Source organism: Pyrus communis, chromosome 2 (genome assembly GCF_041283825.1).
Source record: "Pyrus communis isolate YQ-2024b chromosome 2, ASM4128382v1, whole genome shotgun sequence".
NCBI lineage: Eukaryota > Viridiplantae > Streptophyta > Magnoliopsida > Rosales > Rosaceae > Pyrus > Pyrus communis.
The window spans coordinates 25923047-25943684 of NC_142566.1; the positions used below are offsets into that span (position 1 = coordinate 25923047).

The 20638-nt window shown below is 38.1% G+C and overlaps 2 protein-coding genes and 1 pseudogene across 2 annotated transcripts; 1 reads left to right on the forward strand and 2 right to left on the reverse strand.

The window, feature by feature from the left end:
• Nucleotides 1-4415: 4415 nt before the first annotated feature.
• On the reverse strand, nt 4416-5849 carry LOC137746591 (SNW/SKI-interacting protein pseudogene; annotated as a pseudogene).
• A 690-nt stretch (nt 5850-6539) lies between these two features.
• On the forward strand, nt 6540-13379 carry LOC137746658 (dolichyl-diphosphooligosaccharide--protein glycosyltransferase subunit STT3A). The gene is made up of 23 exons (XM_068486660.2): nt 6540-6790; nt 7184-7246; nt 7501-7556; nt 7670-7741; nt 7920-8025; nt 8110-8160; nt 8254-8349; nt 8543-8602; nt 8694-8807; nt 9272-9358; nt 9825-9928; nt 10023-10118; nt 10651-10771; nt 10891-10971; nt 11063-11194; nt 11291-11521; nt 11749-11892; nt 12017-12203; nt 12282-12379; nt 12512-12591; nt 12705-12792; nt 12921-13010; nt 13107-13379. Exons 1-23 carry the CDS (start codon nt 6674-6676, stop codon nt 13164-13166), a joined length of 2334 nt encoding a protein of 777 aa, XP_068342761.2. The 5' UTR covers nt 6540-6673; the 3' UTR covers nt 13167-13379.
• Nucleotides 13380-13496: 117 nt separating this feature from the next.
• On the reverse strand, nt 13497-18133 carry LOC137746657 (protein unc-13 homolog). The gene is made up of 5 exons (XM_068486659.2): nt 17323-18133; nt 16103-16969; nt 15460-15912; nt 15160-15349; nt 13497-15068 (listed from the first exon to the last, which is right to left on the reverse strand). The coding sequence occupies exons 1-5, from the start codon at nt 17815-17817 to the stop codon at nt 14137-14139; spliced, it is 2937 nt and encodes a 978-aa protein (XP_068342760.2). The 5' UTR covers nt 17818-18133; the 3' UTR covers nt 13497-14136.
• Between the last annotated feature and the right edge of the window lie 2505 nt (nt 18134-20638).

Genomic DNA, 20638 nt, shown 5'->3' on the forward strand with positions numbered 1-20638 from the left:
CGCCCATAACTTCAAATGTTGTTCCTTACTGTTTTAAGGTGTTTTTAAGTTGTTTTAGAGTGTTTTAGTATGTTTTGTTTTTATAACTCCGAAAATACCATAAAAATTTGAAAAAATTGTTTTGAAAAGCCTAAAAAGAGTGTTTTGAGTCGTTTTTGTGTGTTTGTGTCTTAGGGTACCTTCCAACACAATAACGAGGATTTGGTTTGTAATTGCATGACTGTTAAAAAGAGTTATAAACATGGATGAAAGTTTGATTTACTCTTGGTATATGCTTGGTTATGGTTATAATGTATGACTTCACATGCAATCATAAAAGAAAAATTCGTTTTTGTAACATGCTTGAAGGAAGGAACTCAAACAAACGCTACAACCCTGAGAGACTTGAACCTATAACGTTCTTTGGAGAGTATAATCTGTGATTTCTTGTTTTCTAAAGTCGTTGCATGATCTCATTATTCCTTGCTTGGTTACTACTTAGAATGCAATTGTATCATGATAGAACTAAATGCTAGAACTTATATCCGTTTCATTCAAAGCATGATATTGATTGCATAACATACAATAAGATGAAGTTGTTAGTCAAGCCAAAGCCAAAAAGCCTATCCCTTTTCACATGTATTGTAGGATTACCCCTTTTGAGCCTTTTCAAGTTTATTTTCTTTGTTAACCCCTTGTTCTTAAAGGATAGTGAAGTATGACTTAGAATGAACTCCTTTTGATCAATATACTGCAGAAAATAAGTGTGGGGGAAGATAATAGGGCACGGCCAAAGAATGAAATAAAGAAAAAATTGTTGAGAAAAAAAAAAAAAAAAAAAAAAAAAAGAGTTGAAAAATAAGTGAGAATGATCTCACAAGCATTGGTTATTGAAACTAGGGTCCAAAAGAGTGAATTTGACCCTAGTTGTTGCATGAATCTTCCCTTGTGTTTAAAAGTTGATTTCTGCCATTAAAAGTGAGTTTAAGTGTCAATTTCATTACTTCGCTTTCTATTACCTTTGTTTCACTTTACCTTTCTTTGTTAAACCATTACCCTTAGCCCCGTTACAACCCTCAACTTCTATCTTGATGTTATATATTCAATATGTGGAGTTTGGAATTGATATGAGCTTATGGAATCACTGGTTCTCATTCTAAGTAGTAGCATTCCATTCATGAGATCATATACATGTTAATAATTCCAGAAAATGCTTTCCTTGTTATAACATATGTGAGTGTTCGTCTACATGTTTACATCAATCTTCTCACATATACCTAGTGTAGGGAGTGTAGTCAGAAAATCTGTGTGAAAAACGAGTGCATATCTTGTAAGGATTTGAGCAAATTTTCTAAGGCATGTTACTACATTCAAAACATGGTTTTAAATGCTTAATTGTGAAATAATATGTGGTGACTATGAGTAAGAATGTACTTAAGTGTAAAGATGGCTAAAAATCTGTGGGAATAATGATTTTTAACTTGTCATGTGCATTGGAAATCCGTGAGACGATTGTTGGAAGGTGTAGGTGGTGTTTTGTTCGTTTTGTCTAGTTTCGTGTTCTTTTGTTGTTTTGTTTTGTTTTTCTGTTTTGCTCGAGGACTAGCAAAAGCTAAGTATGGGGGTATTTGATAGGAGCATATTCATGCGACTTAAATGGCTTGTTCTCGTGCATTTACGTTATGTTTCTTTAGTTATTTTAGTCCTTTATGCTTCTTTTGTGTGTTTTCAGGTTCTAAGGGCTTAGGGAGCAAGAAAGTGCATTTTGAGGCTATTTGGGGCACTTTTGGGCTTGGATTGGATAGCTTAATCATGGAGCAAAGAGGATGGACGAAATTGAAGCCTTGTATGCTCTTTGGGGACATAAAACAAAGGGCCTAGCCCAATCAAACAAATCCTTTGAGCCATGGAAAACCTCTAGCCCAAATCAAACATTCTATGCCATGCAAACCAACCTATTTTAGGCCCATTCTATGTACTTAAACCCTAGCCCTTTAAACTAGCCATATTATGATTTATTCACTTCCATACTCTTCTTTATTCCACATGCATTCACACACATGCACATCATTCACTCACATTTCCTAGCCATGCATCATTTTAACCCACATTTTCACCCATTTACACACATATGCACTCACATGCATTCACATGCATTTCAAGCAAACATTCTTCTTTGCCGTGCATTTCCCTTGCCACTTTCTAGCCATTTCATTTCATCATTACATCACCACTCACACCCCTTTAATCCACATGCATCCACATACTCATTCACTTAATCATTAAGCCACACATTCACACACACACACCCAAAACACATCAAAGCCGTGCATTACTCCTTCACATTCCAACATTTCCACATGCATTCCTCTTACAATTTCAGCCATTACACATGCATTTCAAACCTTTCAACACCCTTTAATCATTCCCCTTTAAGTTATGATTTTATTTCCTAACCCTACATGTATTATTTATTAGCATATTCACATGCATCACAAAACACCACTCATTGCACATACCTTCCCCCTCTAATTCACATGCAAAAACCATCAACAACTTCACCCATGCCGTGGCCTATGCACTCATCACCAAATAAATCCCCACCATTGCCGTGCCTTCCCCTTAGATTTTTAGCAATTTCTCTTCATCATTGCACCACAAATCATTCAACAAATGCATCCATAATCATTTCTCCAACCTAGCATTCCCATTCTTTAATCCAATTTCAGCAAACACATGCTTTCCAATCTAGCATTCCCATCATAATTCCACCACCAATTCATTACAAAACATCATCATTGCACCACAACATTCCTACTTTGTCGTGGCCTTCATTCCCATTTCCAGCATGCATTCACATGCATTTTCAGCACCTACACATCTCACTCACATGCACATTCACCCCTTTCTCTCCCTATAAAAACCCTTGCATTCATTCATTCAAGACATCTCATTTTCATACACAACATACCACAAACACTTCCATCTTCTCCCTAGCCGTGAGTCTCTCCATTTTCTGCACCATTTCCTTCCCTTTCTCCTCCATTTCTTCCATTTCCATAATCCCCCAATCCATTCAACACACCAACAACATCCCTTAGTCCTTGTGCTACAACGAAGACGAAGAGAAGAGGGCCTAAACGTTCATACAATTCACGTTTGAGTTGTTGGAATGTTTACGCGTTTTCTTTGATTTCAATGTTTAAATTCAATTCTCTTTGTTTTGTAATATGAGGAATGGAAGAGAAGAGTGCCTAAACGTTCATACAATTCAAGTTTGAGTTGTTGGAATGTTTAGGTGTTTCTTTGATTTCAAAGTTATGAGGAACTAAACCCTTTTTGGCTAGGGGTAATTTCAATACCATGATTATTTATGTGATATGAATTGATGAATTCCGGTTATGAACTCTTGATTTGTGAATGCAATTGGCTTAACTATTTGATGATTAACTTATTTGTGTTTGTTGATTGAGGGTCGACACTTAATTAGCATGCATGAATATGTGGCTAAAGTTTAAGAAGGTTTCACATAATCGTTACTAACTTATACTTGAAAGTAGTGAAGGTCGCTTGTCACGATCGCGTTAAGTTAATTCTTAGCATGAGTAACATGATGTCATAGTTGCAAATGCTTTGTCAATGCTTATGGTTTTCATTATTCTTAATGATCTTCGATTGTATCTCTATTATGATGACATGTAGGGAACTTTTGAGAATGTTTTGGGTTGTCGAATGATGCCATCCAATCCAATAATATAAGGAAAATCTGAGGGTTAACTAGTGATGTCACGGTTAATTTGGGGCATTGTCGTTCATAATTCAATGAAGGAATAACTGGAAATTGATTCATATGCATAAATATCATGTGTGGAGAAAGAACCTCTAGCTAATTCACCAACCATCTTGTTTCACAACACTTGTTTACAATCTGTCCATTTTTGCATTTTGTTTGTTTATTTCAACTTCGTCAAAACTAAAACCCCCTTTTTTATTTTTCCTTGTTCCCAAGTGTCTTAAATCTGTTTTAATTTAGTTTTTATGTTTTTAAGTCAATTTAGAAGGTTTTAGTAAGCCCTCCTAATCCCCGGTCTAGAACGATCCCTCACTTATCCATTCTACTACAATTGTCAAACGAGGGTTTAATTTATGCGCGTATAATTCTCGCATCACGAATCCACCATCTGAAATAGACAAAATATGTTATAAGAAGGTTTTAGTTGATAAACAATCATGGTTGAGATATATAGCAGTTAGATAAGACCTACTGAAAAAAAAAACGCCCATGAAAACAACGACAATTAATAAAGAGATTCGGAACAGCTAATTAGCCACCCACTTCAAAGCCGATACGACTTCTTCTGCTGGAGCCCCGTTTGATCAATATTTCGCATCCACAACCCACCAACACTTGTTCTCATTGTCCCTCATGTTCCATCCTAGTCTGTGCCTTTCTTGCCCTTCTTCATCTTTGTTATTAATTGGTCCAGACCAAATAGATCGGCGTCTTCAGCAACATCCCTCTCAAACTCAAACAGTCCATCTCTTCGTCCTGCTGCCCTCTCTTCAGTTCCTCCAAACCCTCTGTCAGGTTTGAAGCGTTTCGTCTTCCTAATCTTATCCAACTGCTCATCAGCCCCGCTATACATTTTGCTATCAGCATCTTTCATAGGCCTGTATAGGGTTGAAATTGTATGCTGAGACGTAACCAAGCCCTTGTCGTAAACATTGTACTGATCATCTGTGGCAAACCCTGAATCCATTCCTTTTTCCTGGTTGAACAGTCTATGATCATATATAACCTCTCCTCCTCCACCGTCCGCTCCTCCAACATTAGGCATGCTTAGGGTAACTTTCTCGCAAATATCTCGATCTTTATCTCTAGTAGTTTTACTTTTCTTCCCCATTGCTCCATCTTTTGCCTCCACCTTCTCTTCGTTTTCCTCTCTCCATCCTTCTCCTCGCTAATCTTATTCCGTTCCAACCTCCCTTGTCGTTCCTCTGTCGTCTCCTTTGGCACATCCGCATCCATTCCAGCTCTTTCAGAACGAGCTTTCCGAGCTAATTCCCTCAACTCCCTCTCTTTCTTTTCCTTCTCCTTTTTATTGAGTTCTAGCTTAACTTGATTTATTGCTTCAATTTCCTCTCTCCTCCGTTACATGCAAAGACTCGGCGAGCTTTGCAAAATTATCATTAATCTGAACATCATGAAGGCCTCTCCCATCAGCCACAAGACGTTTGTCCAACGGAATTGTATACCCTTTTGGGTTCTTCCAGTTTGAAATACATGGCGGAATCCTGGTCCATTCCTCCTGGTCCTTCGAACTCACAGGCCTGGGAGGTGAATGCATGACTGGCACGGGCGGGGAACCAGAAGGCCTAGGAACACGCTTTTGCTTGAACTTTGGCAGCTCAAGTGGATCCACAGGCTTCTCCACCATCTTTATCATCCTCTCCTTGGCGCTGGAATTAAACGTTGCTGACTTCTCCGACGATTGCTTGGGCACATTAATCGGCTGCGCAGCGCTCAATATTACGTTCAGCGTTTTCTCGATTGCCACATTCGTTTCCGCTCTAGTCACCTTTTGCAACTCCTCATTCTTCTCATCCTCATCCATCTTCTCATCCTTCAAAATTTTTGGCACGAGATCCTTGTGTTGGGAGTAGACAATTTTTTTCGAATTCTCGAACTGCTTTACAAGAACGTCATACGCAATGTCCCCATTCGCATCAACCGTAGCCGGAAGAATCTTCGTCCCGGGTTTTGAGATCTTATCCCTCCCCATGCCGAGAGGGTTCTGAGGCATGTGAATCTCCGGAAAAGCACCGCCATTGCCGAAGTCTATGTTCCGACGCAGTGTCAAAGCCGACATGGTGATAAAGCTACTTCAAACCCTAAATCGCAAAAAGCAAACGGACGTGACTTGAAAAATCCTAGGCAGACCAAAAGTATGAAACCCCAACTTTAAAGAGATTTTTCATTGTAACCGGAACATTGAGTGGTATACTATTTATATAAAAACACATGATATATCATTGTTCCGATCACAAGCAAAAATTTCTCCGAACTTTAAATCGAACAAAAAACAGAGGAAAAAAAATCCAAAATTGAAAAACCCAACCAAATAATAATTTAATTTGATTTTCAATTTTAGCTTAAAAATGGAACCAAATAAAACCGAACCACCCGCGATGAATTTGGGCCCAAAGCCGTTGTAAGGAATGAATTGCACCGCTACCATCAAAGAGAAACTTATTATGTCAAAAATATGATCTGATACATTAAGTGTTATAATAAAATTAGTTGTAATATTTTTTTCTAAAGTTTTCAAACAATTATGTTATGACATTTAGTCCACCAAATTGCATTTTCGCCACACAAAAAAATCTCTTACTATTACAACCTACTCCACTTATCATATCACGCCACATGACATATTGCGTAGCGCGAAACCAATCACGAGCTTTTACTCCTTGCAATGACTATAACAAAAAGCCACGTGCACAAGGACACTTCTGTCAAAATAACCAGGGGCAGTTTAGTCCTCTCCCTTCTCTCCCCTCGCTCTGCATAGTGTTACAAAGTCTTCTCCCCCACTTGTTTTGGTCGCTGCCCGCAAAAACCATTCCTCCTCCTCAGACCTCAGTCTTCTCCTCCATCGCTATTCCAAAAGCTCAGAGCTTGATTTGGCCGTCAATGGCGGCCTCGGAGACCCCCAACGGAACGACCTTGAGGCACGCTTTTGGAAATGTCCTCTCCTTCTTCATCCTCATCCTGATCGGCGTCCTCGCATTTTCGATCCGGCTCTTCTCTGTGAGCTCTTCGATCATTATATTATTATCTGGATCTAATCGTTTACAGATATCAAAATCCAGCGTTGCTCGTTTGACAGCCAAGAAAATGCAGGAAAATGCATCAATGTTGAAATTGTATATCTATTGATGTACATATGTATATGGTTAAATTGTACAAATTATACCACTTTGCACTTGATTATTTACTCTTGTGAATTACCGAACCGAGTGGTGCTTCGAAATTAGTTTGACATGTGTTATCTGTAAATTATTGAGTTCTAATTGTTGTAGTTTTGAATCTTTTGATTTGTCATTCACATTTACATTTCTCAGTAATCAAAAGGAGTGTAAGTGTGTAACTATGTATTCATATGGTCCTCATGTTCGTGTTTCGGCGTGAATTGATCTACAGGTTATAAAGTACGAGAGTGTAATTCACGAGTTTGATCCGTACTTCAATTACAGAGTCACTCAGGTTTGGTTCTTTATCTGATTTAAGATTGGTTTACCGTCAAGTATACCGATTTTTAATTTTTTTTTTGCTTAAATACAGTTTAACCTGTCTTGCACTTGGACATATAATTCTAGCTGAATAAGATGGCATTTCTAGTGGATTATATGTACTTGAAAGTTTTGAAATTTATTATGAGTGCATGCGTCGATTCATCTTATTATAATGTAGTGACGGGAGGCTATATAAAAGATGACAGCTTTCTTTGTTGGTTTCAGTTTCTGACGAAGAATGGTATATACGATTTTTGGAACTGGTTTGATGACCGAACCTGGTAATTTCGAATTTTTCTGGCTTGTCAAACCTCATGGCAGGGTTCTTGTTTTGATTTCTTAGATTACGTAATTCAGCAATATGAATTTAAACTTTCTTAAAATTACATTCTAGGTATCCTCTTGGTCGTGTGATTGGTGGAACTGTGTACCCTGGATTGACCTTGACAGCAGGATCCCTATGGTGGTGAGCATGACTAGAAATGCTAGAAAAAAAAAGTTTATTTTCATTCGGATCTTAACTACTGAGTATGTGTTCCCCACAACCCAAAAGGAGAAGAAGGAGAAGAGAGAAAGGACCTACTTTACAGTGATTCTTGTTTTAGCCAATATTTATGATTCATTGCCCTCTTATTCTCTATCAGGTTTTTGAATTCATTGAACATTCCTCTTTCCGTGGAAACTATCTGTGTATTTACTGCCCCTATATTCTCTGCTTTCACATCGTGGGCAACGTACCTGCTGACTCGGGTTTGTATTCAAGCCTTAGTTATTTTGTAGATTTTGGTTACTGTCCTCCAATATTATGATGATTTCAATTGCCTCTTTCTTCAGGAAGTTAAGGGTGCTGGTGCTGGACTAACAGCTGCTGCTCTTATAGCCATGGTAAATTACATAGCGGGTAATTTTAACTCTACAACATTTGGAACGGGTAAAATCAAATGCTGAGCTGTGCTTGTTTTATGTTTTTGTATGCAGGTCCCGTCATATATTTCTCGGTCAGTTGCTGGAAGCTATGACAATGAAGCTGTGGCTATTTTTGCTTTGATCTTCACTTTCTATCTTTATATAAAGGTTAGATTTCGAAATGATTACTTAATTCATTCATGTTCTATTAATGTATCAAAATACGGTGGTGGTTTATGAATAATGATCGGATTTTGTTAACTGTTGAGTTTGTATCATTGGCATATTTTACAGGAATAATATAATGTGCTTCAAAAATAATGCTTGAATATTTTCTCACTACTTTATACATCATATGCAGACTCTGAATACAGGATCCCTCTTCTATGCAACTCTTAATGCCATAGCGTACTTTTACATGGTAAGTATATGTACTAGTGTTGTTTTTGGTTTTGTCGTTTTATGAATTCCTCTGATATTTATTTTGATTGCATTTTGTTTCTTTGTTTCAGGTTTGCTCTTGGGGAGGCTACACATTTATTATTAACCTTATTCCAATGCATGTGCTTCTTTGCATTGCAACTGGCCGCTACTCCTCTCGTCTATACATTGCATACGCTCCTCTTGTAAGTATCCGCAATACTAATGAAGCTAACTATGATTGAAAACAAGAGGAACATGCATTTGGCACTAAAATTGAAGCGTATGAACATTCTCAACAGTTTGGAGCTAGAAATACTAGATGGAAAAGAAGGGTGAATATTAAATTCATATGGTTAATAGGAAAATTATTAAATTCATACTGTCTGATTGTAAAATACTTCGGTCAAGATTCATTTACTATGTTGAATTTTTTTTTTTTTTTTAAACTTTTTGAAAAGAATTTGCCATGTTTTTCTCTCCTTTAATATGTCATCATTTACTAGGATGTGAGAAAAGCTTAGTACATAGTTGATTTCCCTTTGAACTTTCTGACACCTGTCTCTGAATTTTGAAACACTGGGATAATTGTTAAGGACGTGACATTAGGTCAGTTCTATCTACTTCAAAATGACACTTTTGGTTCCTAATTATAGCTTTCTCAATGCAGGTTGTTTTGGGAACGTTGTTAGCGGCTTTGGTGCCGGTGGTTGGATTCAATGCTGTCATGACATCAGAACATTTTGCTTCCTTCTTGGTGAGCATTTCCCAACTTTCTTTTCTCATTGACTTCTCATTTTATGCTTGCTTGCCTGTTTCTAGATTTGCATTGTAATGACCATTATTCTACTTTTTTTTATAAACCTTGGAACTCATAAGAGTGTATGTTGTCTTGGACTGATCCACTTATAAAAGTTTGACTTTCATAAAGCAGTTGTAAAATATAGGTTGTGCTTTTATGGACTTTGATATTTGATAATACCAATTGAAGGGTTTCAAGCTTTGAATGAGTAGAAGTTAAAGAAAAGGTTGTATTAATAAGGAACTGATTAGAAGTTAAATATAGATAAGAGTTGAGATGAACATGTCAACGATATGGTGTGATCCACATGTTTTCTTCATTTTGTCCATAAACTAGATTTCTTGTACTTTGTATCACTGCCTTTCATGTTAGTTGTATTTATTGACAATATGTTTTCTTGTTGCTATATTTTCTTCTGCAGGTTTTTATTATTTTACATGTGGTCGCTCTTGTCTACTATATCAAAGGGATTCTCTCTCCGAAAATGTTCAAAGTGGCTGTCACGCTTGTAGTATCCATTGGCCTGTATGCTTCACTTGTTCTGTCCTCAAAATTTGTTAAGGTTCTCAAACATTGAACACAAAATTGATCTCTATGCCTCTCACGTTACTTTTTCCAGGCTAGTATGTTTAGCTGTGGTAGCAGTACTCGTAGCTCTGGTAGCTTCCAGCCCAACAAAGGGATGGAGTGGACGAAGTCTAAGTCTACTTGATCCGTAAGTACATAATTTGCTAGTTATGTGTGTTCTTTGTTTGTTAGCCTTTGGTTTAATGGACGAACTGACTTGACTGAAGCAGAAATTTCAATTGGGGGCGTAATTTAATATGGAGTAACTGGTTCCGAAATTTTCCAAACATCTGGCTATTGTCTGATATATTATTCAGAGGGCCTGATGCGGCAGCAAGCTATTTCTTTTAGAATGCATAATACGGCAAGCACCAAAATACATCTCAAATTTGGAATTCCAAAGTAAATGACTTGGTAATATCGTATTTGCTAACATAATGGGGTTCACAGGAAAAAGTAAGTGGATCACTAGGATAATTTGGATTCTTTTTGGTGTCTAAAGTATGACCCTTTTAGAATTCACCCCGCTTCTGGTCCCTCGAGGCCAGCGGCGTCCCAACTTGAGATGTTAGTCACCATTTGACCTGTTTGTATTATATAACTTGTCATGAATACTTGTGCTGCCTAACTGAGAGACAAAGTAACTTTTATATGTTTGTATTTTATTTTTTTCACTTCAGAACTTATGCGAGCAAGTACATACCAATTATTGCTAGTGTTAGCGAGCACCAGCCTCCTACTTGGCCCTCTTACTTTATGGACATTAATGTGTTGGCCTTCTTGGTTCCAGCTGGAATTATTGTAAGAATCGAATCTGAAAACCATACTTTTCTTTTAGTTTCTCAAGTCACTATATTTTGATTTTTATTCATATATTCATGTTCCTTACCACTGTTTTTACGGTTTATATCTGTTGGTAGGCATGCTTTTCACCCTTATCAGATGCCAGCTCTTTTGTGATCCTCTATATTGTAACATCAGTATATTTCTCTGGAGTCATGGTAAGGAATTATTATTGGCATGGTTAAGTTCAATTTTTCTTCCCATTTTCATGATATTTCATATTAATATTGTTGTTCACTAATATTACAGGTGCGACTTATGCTAGTACTTGCTCCAGCAGCGTGCATCATGTCTGGGATTGCTCTGTCTGAAGCTTTTGACGTTTTCACACGATCAATCAAGTTTCAGTTACCTGGTCTTCTAGTGCCTTCCCAAGTTGATGTAAGCTTCTTGCTTTCCACTGCTGGTGTTCCTTCACCAAGCCGTTTTTATAAGTTATTCAAGGATAGCATTGATTTTGTCTTTTTGACTTTCAAGGCAGGGGAAACCAGTTCCGAGAACACTGTATCCCAGAATGAAGTGCCGAAAGCAGATAAAAGTGCAGACACATTAAAGGAGAGACCCTCGAGAAAGAACAGGAAGAAGGAAAAGGAAGCAGTTGAAAAGCCTTCCATTAAATCTCAAATTGAAAAGAGGCTTCAGGTTTTACCATTTGAGGGATCTATTCTTGCTATATTTCTACTTGTGTTGCTTGGAGCCTTCTATGTGGTAAATAAATTTTCTTCGTTCTCCATTTTGTGTGATTTAAATCACGTATCAGTTCTGGTTCCGATGCATATGCATACTGTACGCTGTAGTATGTTATGGCACTCAAAGTTATACATTCTTCAAACCTGAGACAATTTCCGGGGGAAATATATCTTCCTTATCAACTTAACAGTGAGTTGAAAAAGACATGCGACTCCTCTGAAGTTGAGCCATCATTCATTTTGTAGGTTCATTGTGTCTGGGCAGCAGCAGAAGCTTATTCAGCCCCGTCTATTGTTCTAACTTCTCATTCACATGATGGTCTTCATGTTTTTGATGATTTTAGAGAGGCTTATGCGTGGCTAAGCCACAACACTGAGGTGGATGATAAAGTGAGTTCTTCGCCATATTCTTTTTATCCCCTGTATCAACTCAGTTTAATTTGACAGACAAATTGTGCTGTTTGTCAAATGAAGATATTAACTAATATTCGTTTTTTCTATAAACTTGTTGCAGGTTGCCTCTTGGTGGGATTATGGGTACCAAACTACTGCCATGGCTAATCGCACGGTAATTGTTGACAATAATACATGGAACAACACGCATATTGCAACCGTGGGTATTGCCATGTCTTCACCAGAAAAGGCAGCTTGGGAAATTTTCAACTCGTTGGATGTAAAATATGTCCTCGTTGTTTTTGGAGGTTTGTTCCTTTTGGCATGATGTGATAGTATAAAAAGAAAGTAAAACCTTATTCTGATAGATAAACTTTACCTATCAGGTCTTGTTGGCTACCCCAGTGATGATATTAACAAGTTCTTGTGGATGGTCCGAATTGGAGGGGGCGTATTCCCTCATATCAAGGAACCTGATTACTTAGTGAGTCCCTCATTTCTTTCATCTTCTTTTTTATTTTCCAACTGGTTATGATTTGAGACGTTGAGATATTACATATTAGTGATGTTATTGTTGAGTCATTAACCATGTCGTGTATTGTCTTCGTTTCTAAAGAGGGATGGCCAGTATCGCATTGACAATCAGGCGACCCCCACTATGCTAAATTGTCTCATGTACAAGCTCTCTTATTACAGGTCTGCATTTTCGCAACATCGCTTGCTGATTTGTAGAGTTTTTCTTCTTAAATTCTTTGTTTCTTTGTTCCGGCTGTGAGTAATACAGTGCATCTTCTGTTCTTTTACTTTAGGTTTGTGGACACAGACGGTAAAGGCTTTGATAGGGTGAGGCAAACAGAAATCGGAAAGAAACATTTCAAACTTACTCATTTTGAAGAGGTCAGACGATCTTTTAGTATGAATTTTTGTCTGCAACAATATATATTTGAGTAGTGTGACCCTCAATTGATTATTCAAAACTTAAACACGCCAGTTTCTGATTACGCTGTGGATCTTAATCAACGTAGGTGTTCACAACACACCATTGGATGGTTCGGTTATACAAACTAAAACCGCCAAAGAACAGGATCCGAGGAAAGACAAAGAAGTCAAAATCGGTATGTATTAGATCATCGCTCTTCCTCAGTAGTGTAGATTTGTAATGGCTACCAGTTCTATCGATGCAACAGGAACTGAATCTGTTTCCTTTGCAGAAATCGAGCTCAACGAGTAGCACAAAGAAGAGCGGAATGAAAAGGAATCCTTGGCACTAATCTGTGGTCACGTATCTGTAATCTCATGACATATATACAGAAACGCTGAGAGGGCCTCTGGAGAAAGTGATTGAGATCAGGCATAGTTTTAGTTGATCATTTCTTACAAAACGCAAATCGATCAAAAGATTTTGTAGCCACTTGTGATATGGATCTTGACTTGTATACTCGTTTTACAGCTTAATGTTTTTAACAGATTGTTTAGGCGAAAAACCACAGGCAAAATCGGACTACTCACACCGGCGATAACTGGAAGCGAACAGGATTGTTTTTCCAGTTCAGTCCGGTGAATCATTTTCCGTATACTTTTGTATCCAACACGTAAAAACGAACAGAAAGATATTCCGTTATTTTCATCACGAAGAATAACAAGCCGAGGACGAAAACAATCGGGAAAATGTAGGTTCACAACTCTGAAATAGAGAACTTCAAGCCAAGAAGAGAATAAATGTTACAGACCATGACTTATTTACCCACACATCCAAAGTTACAACTCAAATCTGCAGTTTTCTTCAAGCCTCTGTGTCCGAATTCTCGTAACCGGTTAGATTTCAGATTATCATTCCCCATATCGTACAGTTTTTCTGTCGTGTGATGCCGGTGGTGTAGTAGGAACAACGCGACGGAGAAGGAAAGCTGAAGCATACACCCCCACTGCATTCGGCAAAGTAATCGACACATTAGAATAACGAATAGTATAAATATTTGCTAAACCCTTGTTAATCCTATGCACTAAGAACAAGTCCACTGCTTGCTTGAAGTTCTGGACCAACGGTGGTGAAGCTCTAAACAGCAAGAACGTGGACCAATAAATATGCTATGTATCTCTATATTCTGCACCCAAACGGAACAGATCTTCCGACTAAAACGCGAACACAGAGTTTTCGGTGGGCGATGCCGTGAATAAGCCAAGCCGAAAATGATCCTTACTCAACCGATGAATTTACCCTTCATCAATCTTTTCAAGTTGTTACAGCTTCTTAGGCAAGTTATAAGTCTTCTTAAGGAACTTCGCTGCAGTCTCGTCATTCCGATAACACAAGACACGTAGAAGTGTGTTTGGCTCGTTGGAATTCCACTCGCCTGTAGTTGGAGGCATTGGAAGCCGGGATTTCGCTGAAGATCCATAGTTCTCCAGAGTTGCACGTTTGAACTGTTCAACAAGGCTGTCAGTATCAATACCGTACAGAGGGAGGATACTTTTAACAGTGGTCGATAACTTATCAATCAAATCAGCCGGCAGTCCATCCCCGTTTGACCAGAATAAATCAGTCAGAAACTTAAAATCCTCCTCGATTAAGCCAGAATCTTTCTGCGTGAAAGTGCGAGAAGGTCCTCCAGCTAGCAAAACCAACAAGAACCCATCAAAAGAAGCTCTCATTACATCAGTAATGACTCGTGTTCTAACTCTGTCGTGCACAGTTGACGAAATAATCTCCAAGTATTGCTCAAGTTCCTGAAGAAATGGCTCAATCCTAGACGACGAAACTCCCAAAATATACAAGCCGTCCCAGAGGACATGACTTAGGTCATGGAAAACGACCTTGTATGCTGTTGCCTCACAAAGTTGTTGGATTCCTTCAGCACAAGCAGATGCGGAAAGCTGAAACATTTTGCCCACTCCGTTTGCTATATTGTCCCCTTGACGGGTTTCTGAGCTCCCAAGATGGGCAATTATCCTCTTCTCAAAAACTCTCAATTCCATTCGAATAAGCTGCAAAGTATTAATGCGCACACAAAGTTGCGGAATCCCAAATGAGCTGTCCCCATTTGTACTTTCAACCTGAGATTTCCTTCTCTGGCTTATATGCAACCTTTCCTTTTTCTTGAACACAGCATATTTTGATCCTGCTGAGCATCTGGTCAAAGCCGGTAAAGCAGGTACGGAAGTGCTTCGGGTCCCTGCACAAGTAACAGAGGAGAACTGGCAGTCATTATGGAGATCAAAAACTTAAAATTCAATGTACCAGTGCAAGCTAAGAAATATTTATACCACATCCAGATTTGGCCTTCAAAACATAATGTTGAATACATTTGTCAAGACTGGTCATCAATTCTGGAACCAAGACAGAATGCATGGGTATCTGCAACGTAAAGAATGCTTCCAACGTTTCATCTATAATGCGTAAAACTTCGACAGCAGAAGGAGCAAGCCGCTCTTTGTTTGCCTTTGGATTCCATACCTGTCCAAAGAAATTTCAGCAAAATATACTTTTATGTTAGGAAGCAAGCACCGAGGCTTGTATCTCTTGTTTGTCAACTTTTTTGGTGCGTGGAAACAGAAAATGCATACCTCTTGATGCAGATTTCTGTCAACCCATTCCCTCAGCCTGTCTACTCTTGTCCTTATCCAAGTCTTTGCCAGATTGGCAATTACAGCTTCAGTCTCGTAAGGGGGCATCTCCCTTATGATCGATTTCCCCCCATCCTCACTATCCACTGAATCTTCGACGGCAATCTGCACAAGATCTTTTTCCAATTTGTCAGCTGCTCTCAGCACTTGTATAGTGTCCGGTGTCAACTCAGTGAGACCCGCCACAAATTGCTTCAGCTCATTTCCATAGCAAGAATGCAGCGTAGCCATAGCAATGCCTGTTGCAAGAGGGTGCCATCTCTTCAATACTGGACCAAATATCCCCTTCTCACTAAAAGCCAGTTCACTAACTTCTTGTGCGAGGACGGTAAGGGCAGGAAGATTGTTTTGGCTCTTCGAGTAGCGCTTGCGAGAACCTACCTTTTCCAGTTTCTGCCTTAAGACAACATACAAAAACTTGGATCAGTTTATACCCAAAATTTAGATAGTTAAAGTTTATCAACCTGATTTTCCAATTGATCATCGACAAGAAACAGGCATAAAAAGAATATTTCCTATCATAATATACATTGTTTACGGCCTCTTTATCTAATCAAAGCCCAAAAATAATATCGGAACTTGCCTGTGCAAAAGCGGTGCGTATTGATGATCTTATGTAAGCATCAACCCTGTCATAACCCACATTAGTTTCTTTCCTCTTCCGACGGTACTCATGAGATATATCTTGAACCAGTATTTTTGCTGATAATAACCCCAGAGAGAGAATGTTTTGCATCGCTTCAATATTTCCACTGTGGAAAGTATCTCGGTAAGCAAGGAGCCTTTTCTCAGCCCAACCCAATATCGAACTCAATGTCGAACTTAAGATCTTCGAATAAGATGGATCTTTTGTGCCATAGGCATCTTGTTCAACTTCCGCCAACAGGTTACTGGATGCAAGCAGCAGGTCATTATCCACTTGGCCAGTTGTAACATAACGATGAAATAAAACCCATGAGAAACAAAGATCATGCAGCATTTGATTTATTCCGAGAACTACCCAGGTCTTCTTTATGAGGTCGAAAACCTCATCAAGCTCTTCAATAACAGATGTTTCTTCATTCGGGTCAAAACACGATTCTAGTAGCATTTGGTAGAGCCTCAGGTTCAACGGAAACCCATCTGCCCAGTGGCACGTCTCGGAAACAGAACCGTCAACTGATCTGTTAGCAAGAGACATAACAGCATTGCGAAGAACTTGCATCGACTCAGTGTGCTTTCCAGTTTCTATGGGTTTATCTAAGGCCCCATGAATAATCTTCCGGAGTTGTTGAGAAGCAGTGTCTCTCTTATCTAAAGGCAAATAAGGATACAAAAGAAGTCCGGCTTCGAGAACCCTCAAGTTTCTCCTCTGCCAAGCTTCATATTCTTGTTGGTTAGGAAAATCCGAAGACTTGAACTGCTGTAATAGCTCAAGGGGCAATACCATGCATTCTACTCGCCGTCCAAGCTAAAACATATAAACAAATACAAACAATTCACTAAGCTGGATTAGAGATAACACAAACAACCAAAAATAGTATAAAAAATTGCAGACACTTGCGTCACATTCGCTAGAGCGGATGTGCTCCCATGTGCATCAAAACAAAAGTGCCAAAAATTAAAACCAAATTTTGATTCCTTGAGCACTAGACATCAAAAAGGTTGAAGCTTTGATTTCTCCTTCCCCACAATTGTCGATTTTTCTATCATTCATTATTCATCTTCCTATCTTTTCTATCGTTTTCTCGGCAACCAAACACAACCCAGAATCCCAATTATAAAAAAATAAAAAAATTGTCTTTCAAATCAAAATTCACATACCTGACCAGCAGCAACCCTCAAAAGCGCTCTCCGGACCCTCGAATCAGTCTGCTCCGAAACCTTCATCTGTACTCTCACGAGCTCCCAAACCGTCCCGGTCCGCTTACTCCTCCCCTGGCTCACTGAGTCACCGCCACTGAGTCTCCTGCCAGACGACGACTTCAAACCCAGCGCCTTCTTGACCCGGCTCGCCGCCGACGACGTCGACCTCTGAAGCGACGACGGGAGCGAAGTCAGAGTACTCCGGTCCGTCTTCTCGGACTGTGGGATGTAGGTGAGCGGTTTGGGCCCGGAGCTCCGGCAGGCTCCGACCAAGATCTCGTAGACAGTTTCCCGGAGCTCCGAGTCCGAGAGTGTCGGACCCAGTTCCCCAAAGGGGTTGGGGAGGGCTTCAACTGGGTGAAAGGGCATGGCGGGTTGGATTGGAATTGGATTGGAGTTTTGGGAGTGTCGTCTGGAGCTTCCGAATACTCTGTCTCTGAGAATCTGAGCCATTTTTGCTTGAAAAAAGGAAAAAAAGGAAAAAGGAAGAAGCTTTCGGGGTTTCTGTTATTCTTGCTTGACTTTGAAGGAAGCCATGATGGTAAAGTGTGATTTAAAAAAGGTACTGAATTTCAAGGAAAGAGAGAGAGGAGAGAGAGGAGAGAGAGGAGAGAGAGGAGAGAGAGAGAGAGTGGGAATGTTTTGCAGATAGTGATGTGGGGTTTTTTGCTTTTATGGTGCAGAATGAGGAAATCAGATCAGAAAATTTTGAGAGAGAGAGAGAGTTTTGATGGGATTGGATTTAAGGAAGGGGAAGAAGAAAGGGATTGAGTTTATCTGAAAACAGAAAAAGATTTAGCAGGGGGAGTTTAGATTTGGTGGTTTATTAAGGGAAATTTATATGTATAGGAAGTTTTCAAAGGAAAGAGATTTTTATTTTATTTTTTATTAAAATATAGATTAATTGTGAGGTTTACATTACATCGAATTTTAACGATTCGAATCGTTTATTTTTCAAGTTGCATCTCATAGATCATTTTTGTAAAATATTAGTTAAATCGAAAATATTTGAAGCATCTAATTGACTTTAATGATGGAACACTTTGTTCTCTAAAGAACATTAAAATTTTAAAGTGATAATTAAATAGGCAAATAGTTTTGGATTGAATTGAATTTTTGTAAAGATGATTTATGAATCGAAACTTATAAAATCAACGTTCAAATCGTTGAAATTCAAGATTAAATGTGCACAACTATTTCCTACTTTTACGAAAAAACTAGGGATATAAAAGGATCTGAATTATAAGCAAATGGTTTTGAATCGAATTAATTTTTGTAAAGATAATTTATAAATCGAGACTTACAAAATAAATGTTCGAATCATTAAAATTCAAGGTTAAATGAACCCCACAACTATTTCCTATTTTTATGAAAAAATAAGGATAAGGATATAAAAGGATCTGAGTTACATACATATATATATATATAGAGAGAGAGAGAGAGAGACAGACAGAGAGAGAATTGAGTCAGAGTCAAGGCGCGTATAGAAATTGGAATTTAGTAGTTTCGATTTTGTTTTTGTGTGTTTTTATTTGGAGAATCTGAGATGCATGAGAAATGACCTTTTATATCTTAGTATAAAAAAGTAAATTAAAATATGATGATGGGTCTCTTTGTCATCATCCATTTTAAACATTCTTGTCTTTTTGTTTTCATTTTATAAGTTTTATTTTCTTTCTAACTGAAGAATAATGGTAGTAGTATCTCAAAATAATCATTCTTATTTTGTGAAGAAGATAAGGCACGTGACGAGAGTAAGTGAGACTAACTTATGAAAATATTAGCATTATCGATAAGTAAATTTTTCTCGCCGCACCAAGAGTAAGGTTAAAAATTTTGGTCTTTATCCAAGCCAAAAAAAGGCCAAAACAATAAATAATAGCAATTAGTTGGGAGTCAAGACCACCATTTACATTTTCTAGATTTTTTTATGTACTTGAAATTTGAAGGTGAGCCCACCAATGGAATTCAGGGGGAACATGCCTCTGGGTCTGGGTGGTACCATGTTGTTTCCTGGATTTTGGTCCTAAATCTAACAGCTTCCAAACTTTTAAGGTAGTTTTGCATTAGGCTTTTGTCCTTGCAAAGTCTTACTAGTAGCATTTGACGCATTATTTAAACATTTCAAACCAATAATACATGTTATGTGGTAATGATAAAACATTTTTGAACGTCACCGTTTTAAAGATGTACAAGTCATTTCTTGGTATAATCCGTCATTTTAAGTCTAGCATGATACAAACGCTTCAAAATACTATTTTTCTTGCTCTTGCCAAGAGTTCAGCTTTACCCAAGCCTCGTTAACCCTCGTTCGGCTCTTCTATTTAAGTTTTAGCCAATTCGAGGCAAGATGAAGAGGAAGGTTTGGCGTTGGGTGCATTATCTCCTCTAGCATGGCAAGAGTAAGAGTTTCCGGCGAAGAAGCCAGCAACTCTCATATCTTGTAGGCCAGAATTGTAAAGCAAAAAGGGGAATGTTTGATTGCGTAGTTAGGTTGGTTCAGCCAACAAAGGTGACCGCTTTAATGTCACCTTCCATGTGCATTTACACCAAATTCCAACCCACTTGTATATTAATCCCACTTGTGAATGATAGCACAGAAAATAAAATATTACCTACCAGACCATTTTCGATTTACTTCTCCAACCTTTCAACCTTATTGATTTACATCTCTTTATTCTGTTTTCTTTTTAAATTCTTTTGTTAGTTGGGAAGTCACGAGCCAAATGAATTGCTCTGCTACTATGATCACAACCACCGACATAGGTTCTATTCAGATCTTACTGTCCATAGCTCAAAGATTAGACATTTTAAACTATTCAAATTGAATTTCACGATCCCTATTACCTTATTTTTCTAACTCATCTCACACAAATCAAGAGCTTAAATCTCTTTTTCAAAGAAACCAAGGACCCGAATTTCATGGTTCTTAAAGTTTATTTATTTATTTATTTTTTTATATTATATTTTATTAACATGGAATAGTTATATGTATGTTAAAACTATTGCAATTCTTAACTTTTTATGTGTTTTCATAAAATAAAATAAACTTTAGATAATGCTAAGGAGATCAAATTTGTAATCAAATGATGTGTCACAAATAAGAAAAAAACACGTTAATCGACACTTAGTTAATAACCCAATCATCTACAACCACATCATTTGGTTTGCAAATTTGGTTTAAAAAATTTGATCACCGTAACATTACCCAAAAACTTTTCATGCGTTACTAATATATACCTGCATAATCAAACAAGGATAATGCGAAAAACCA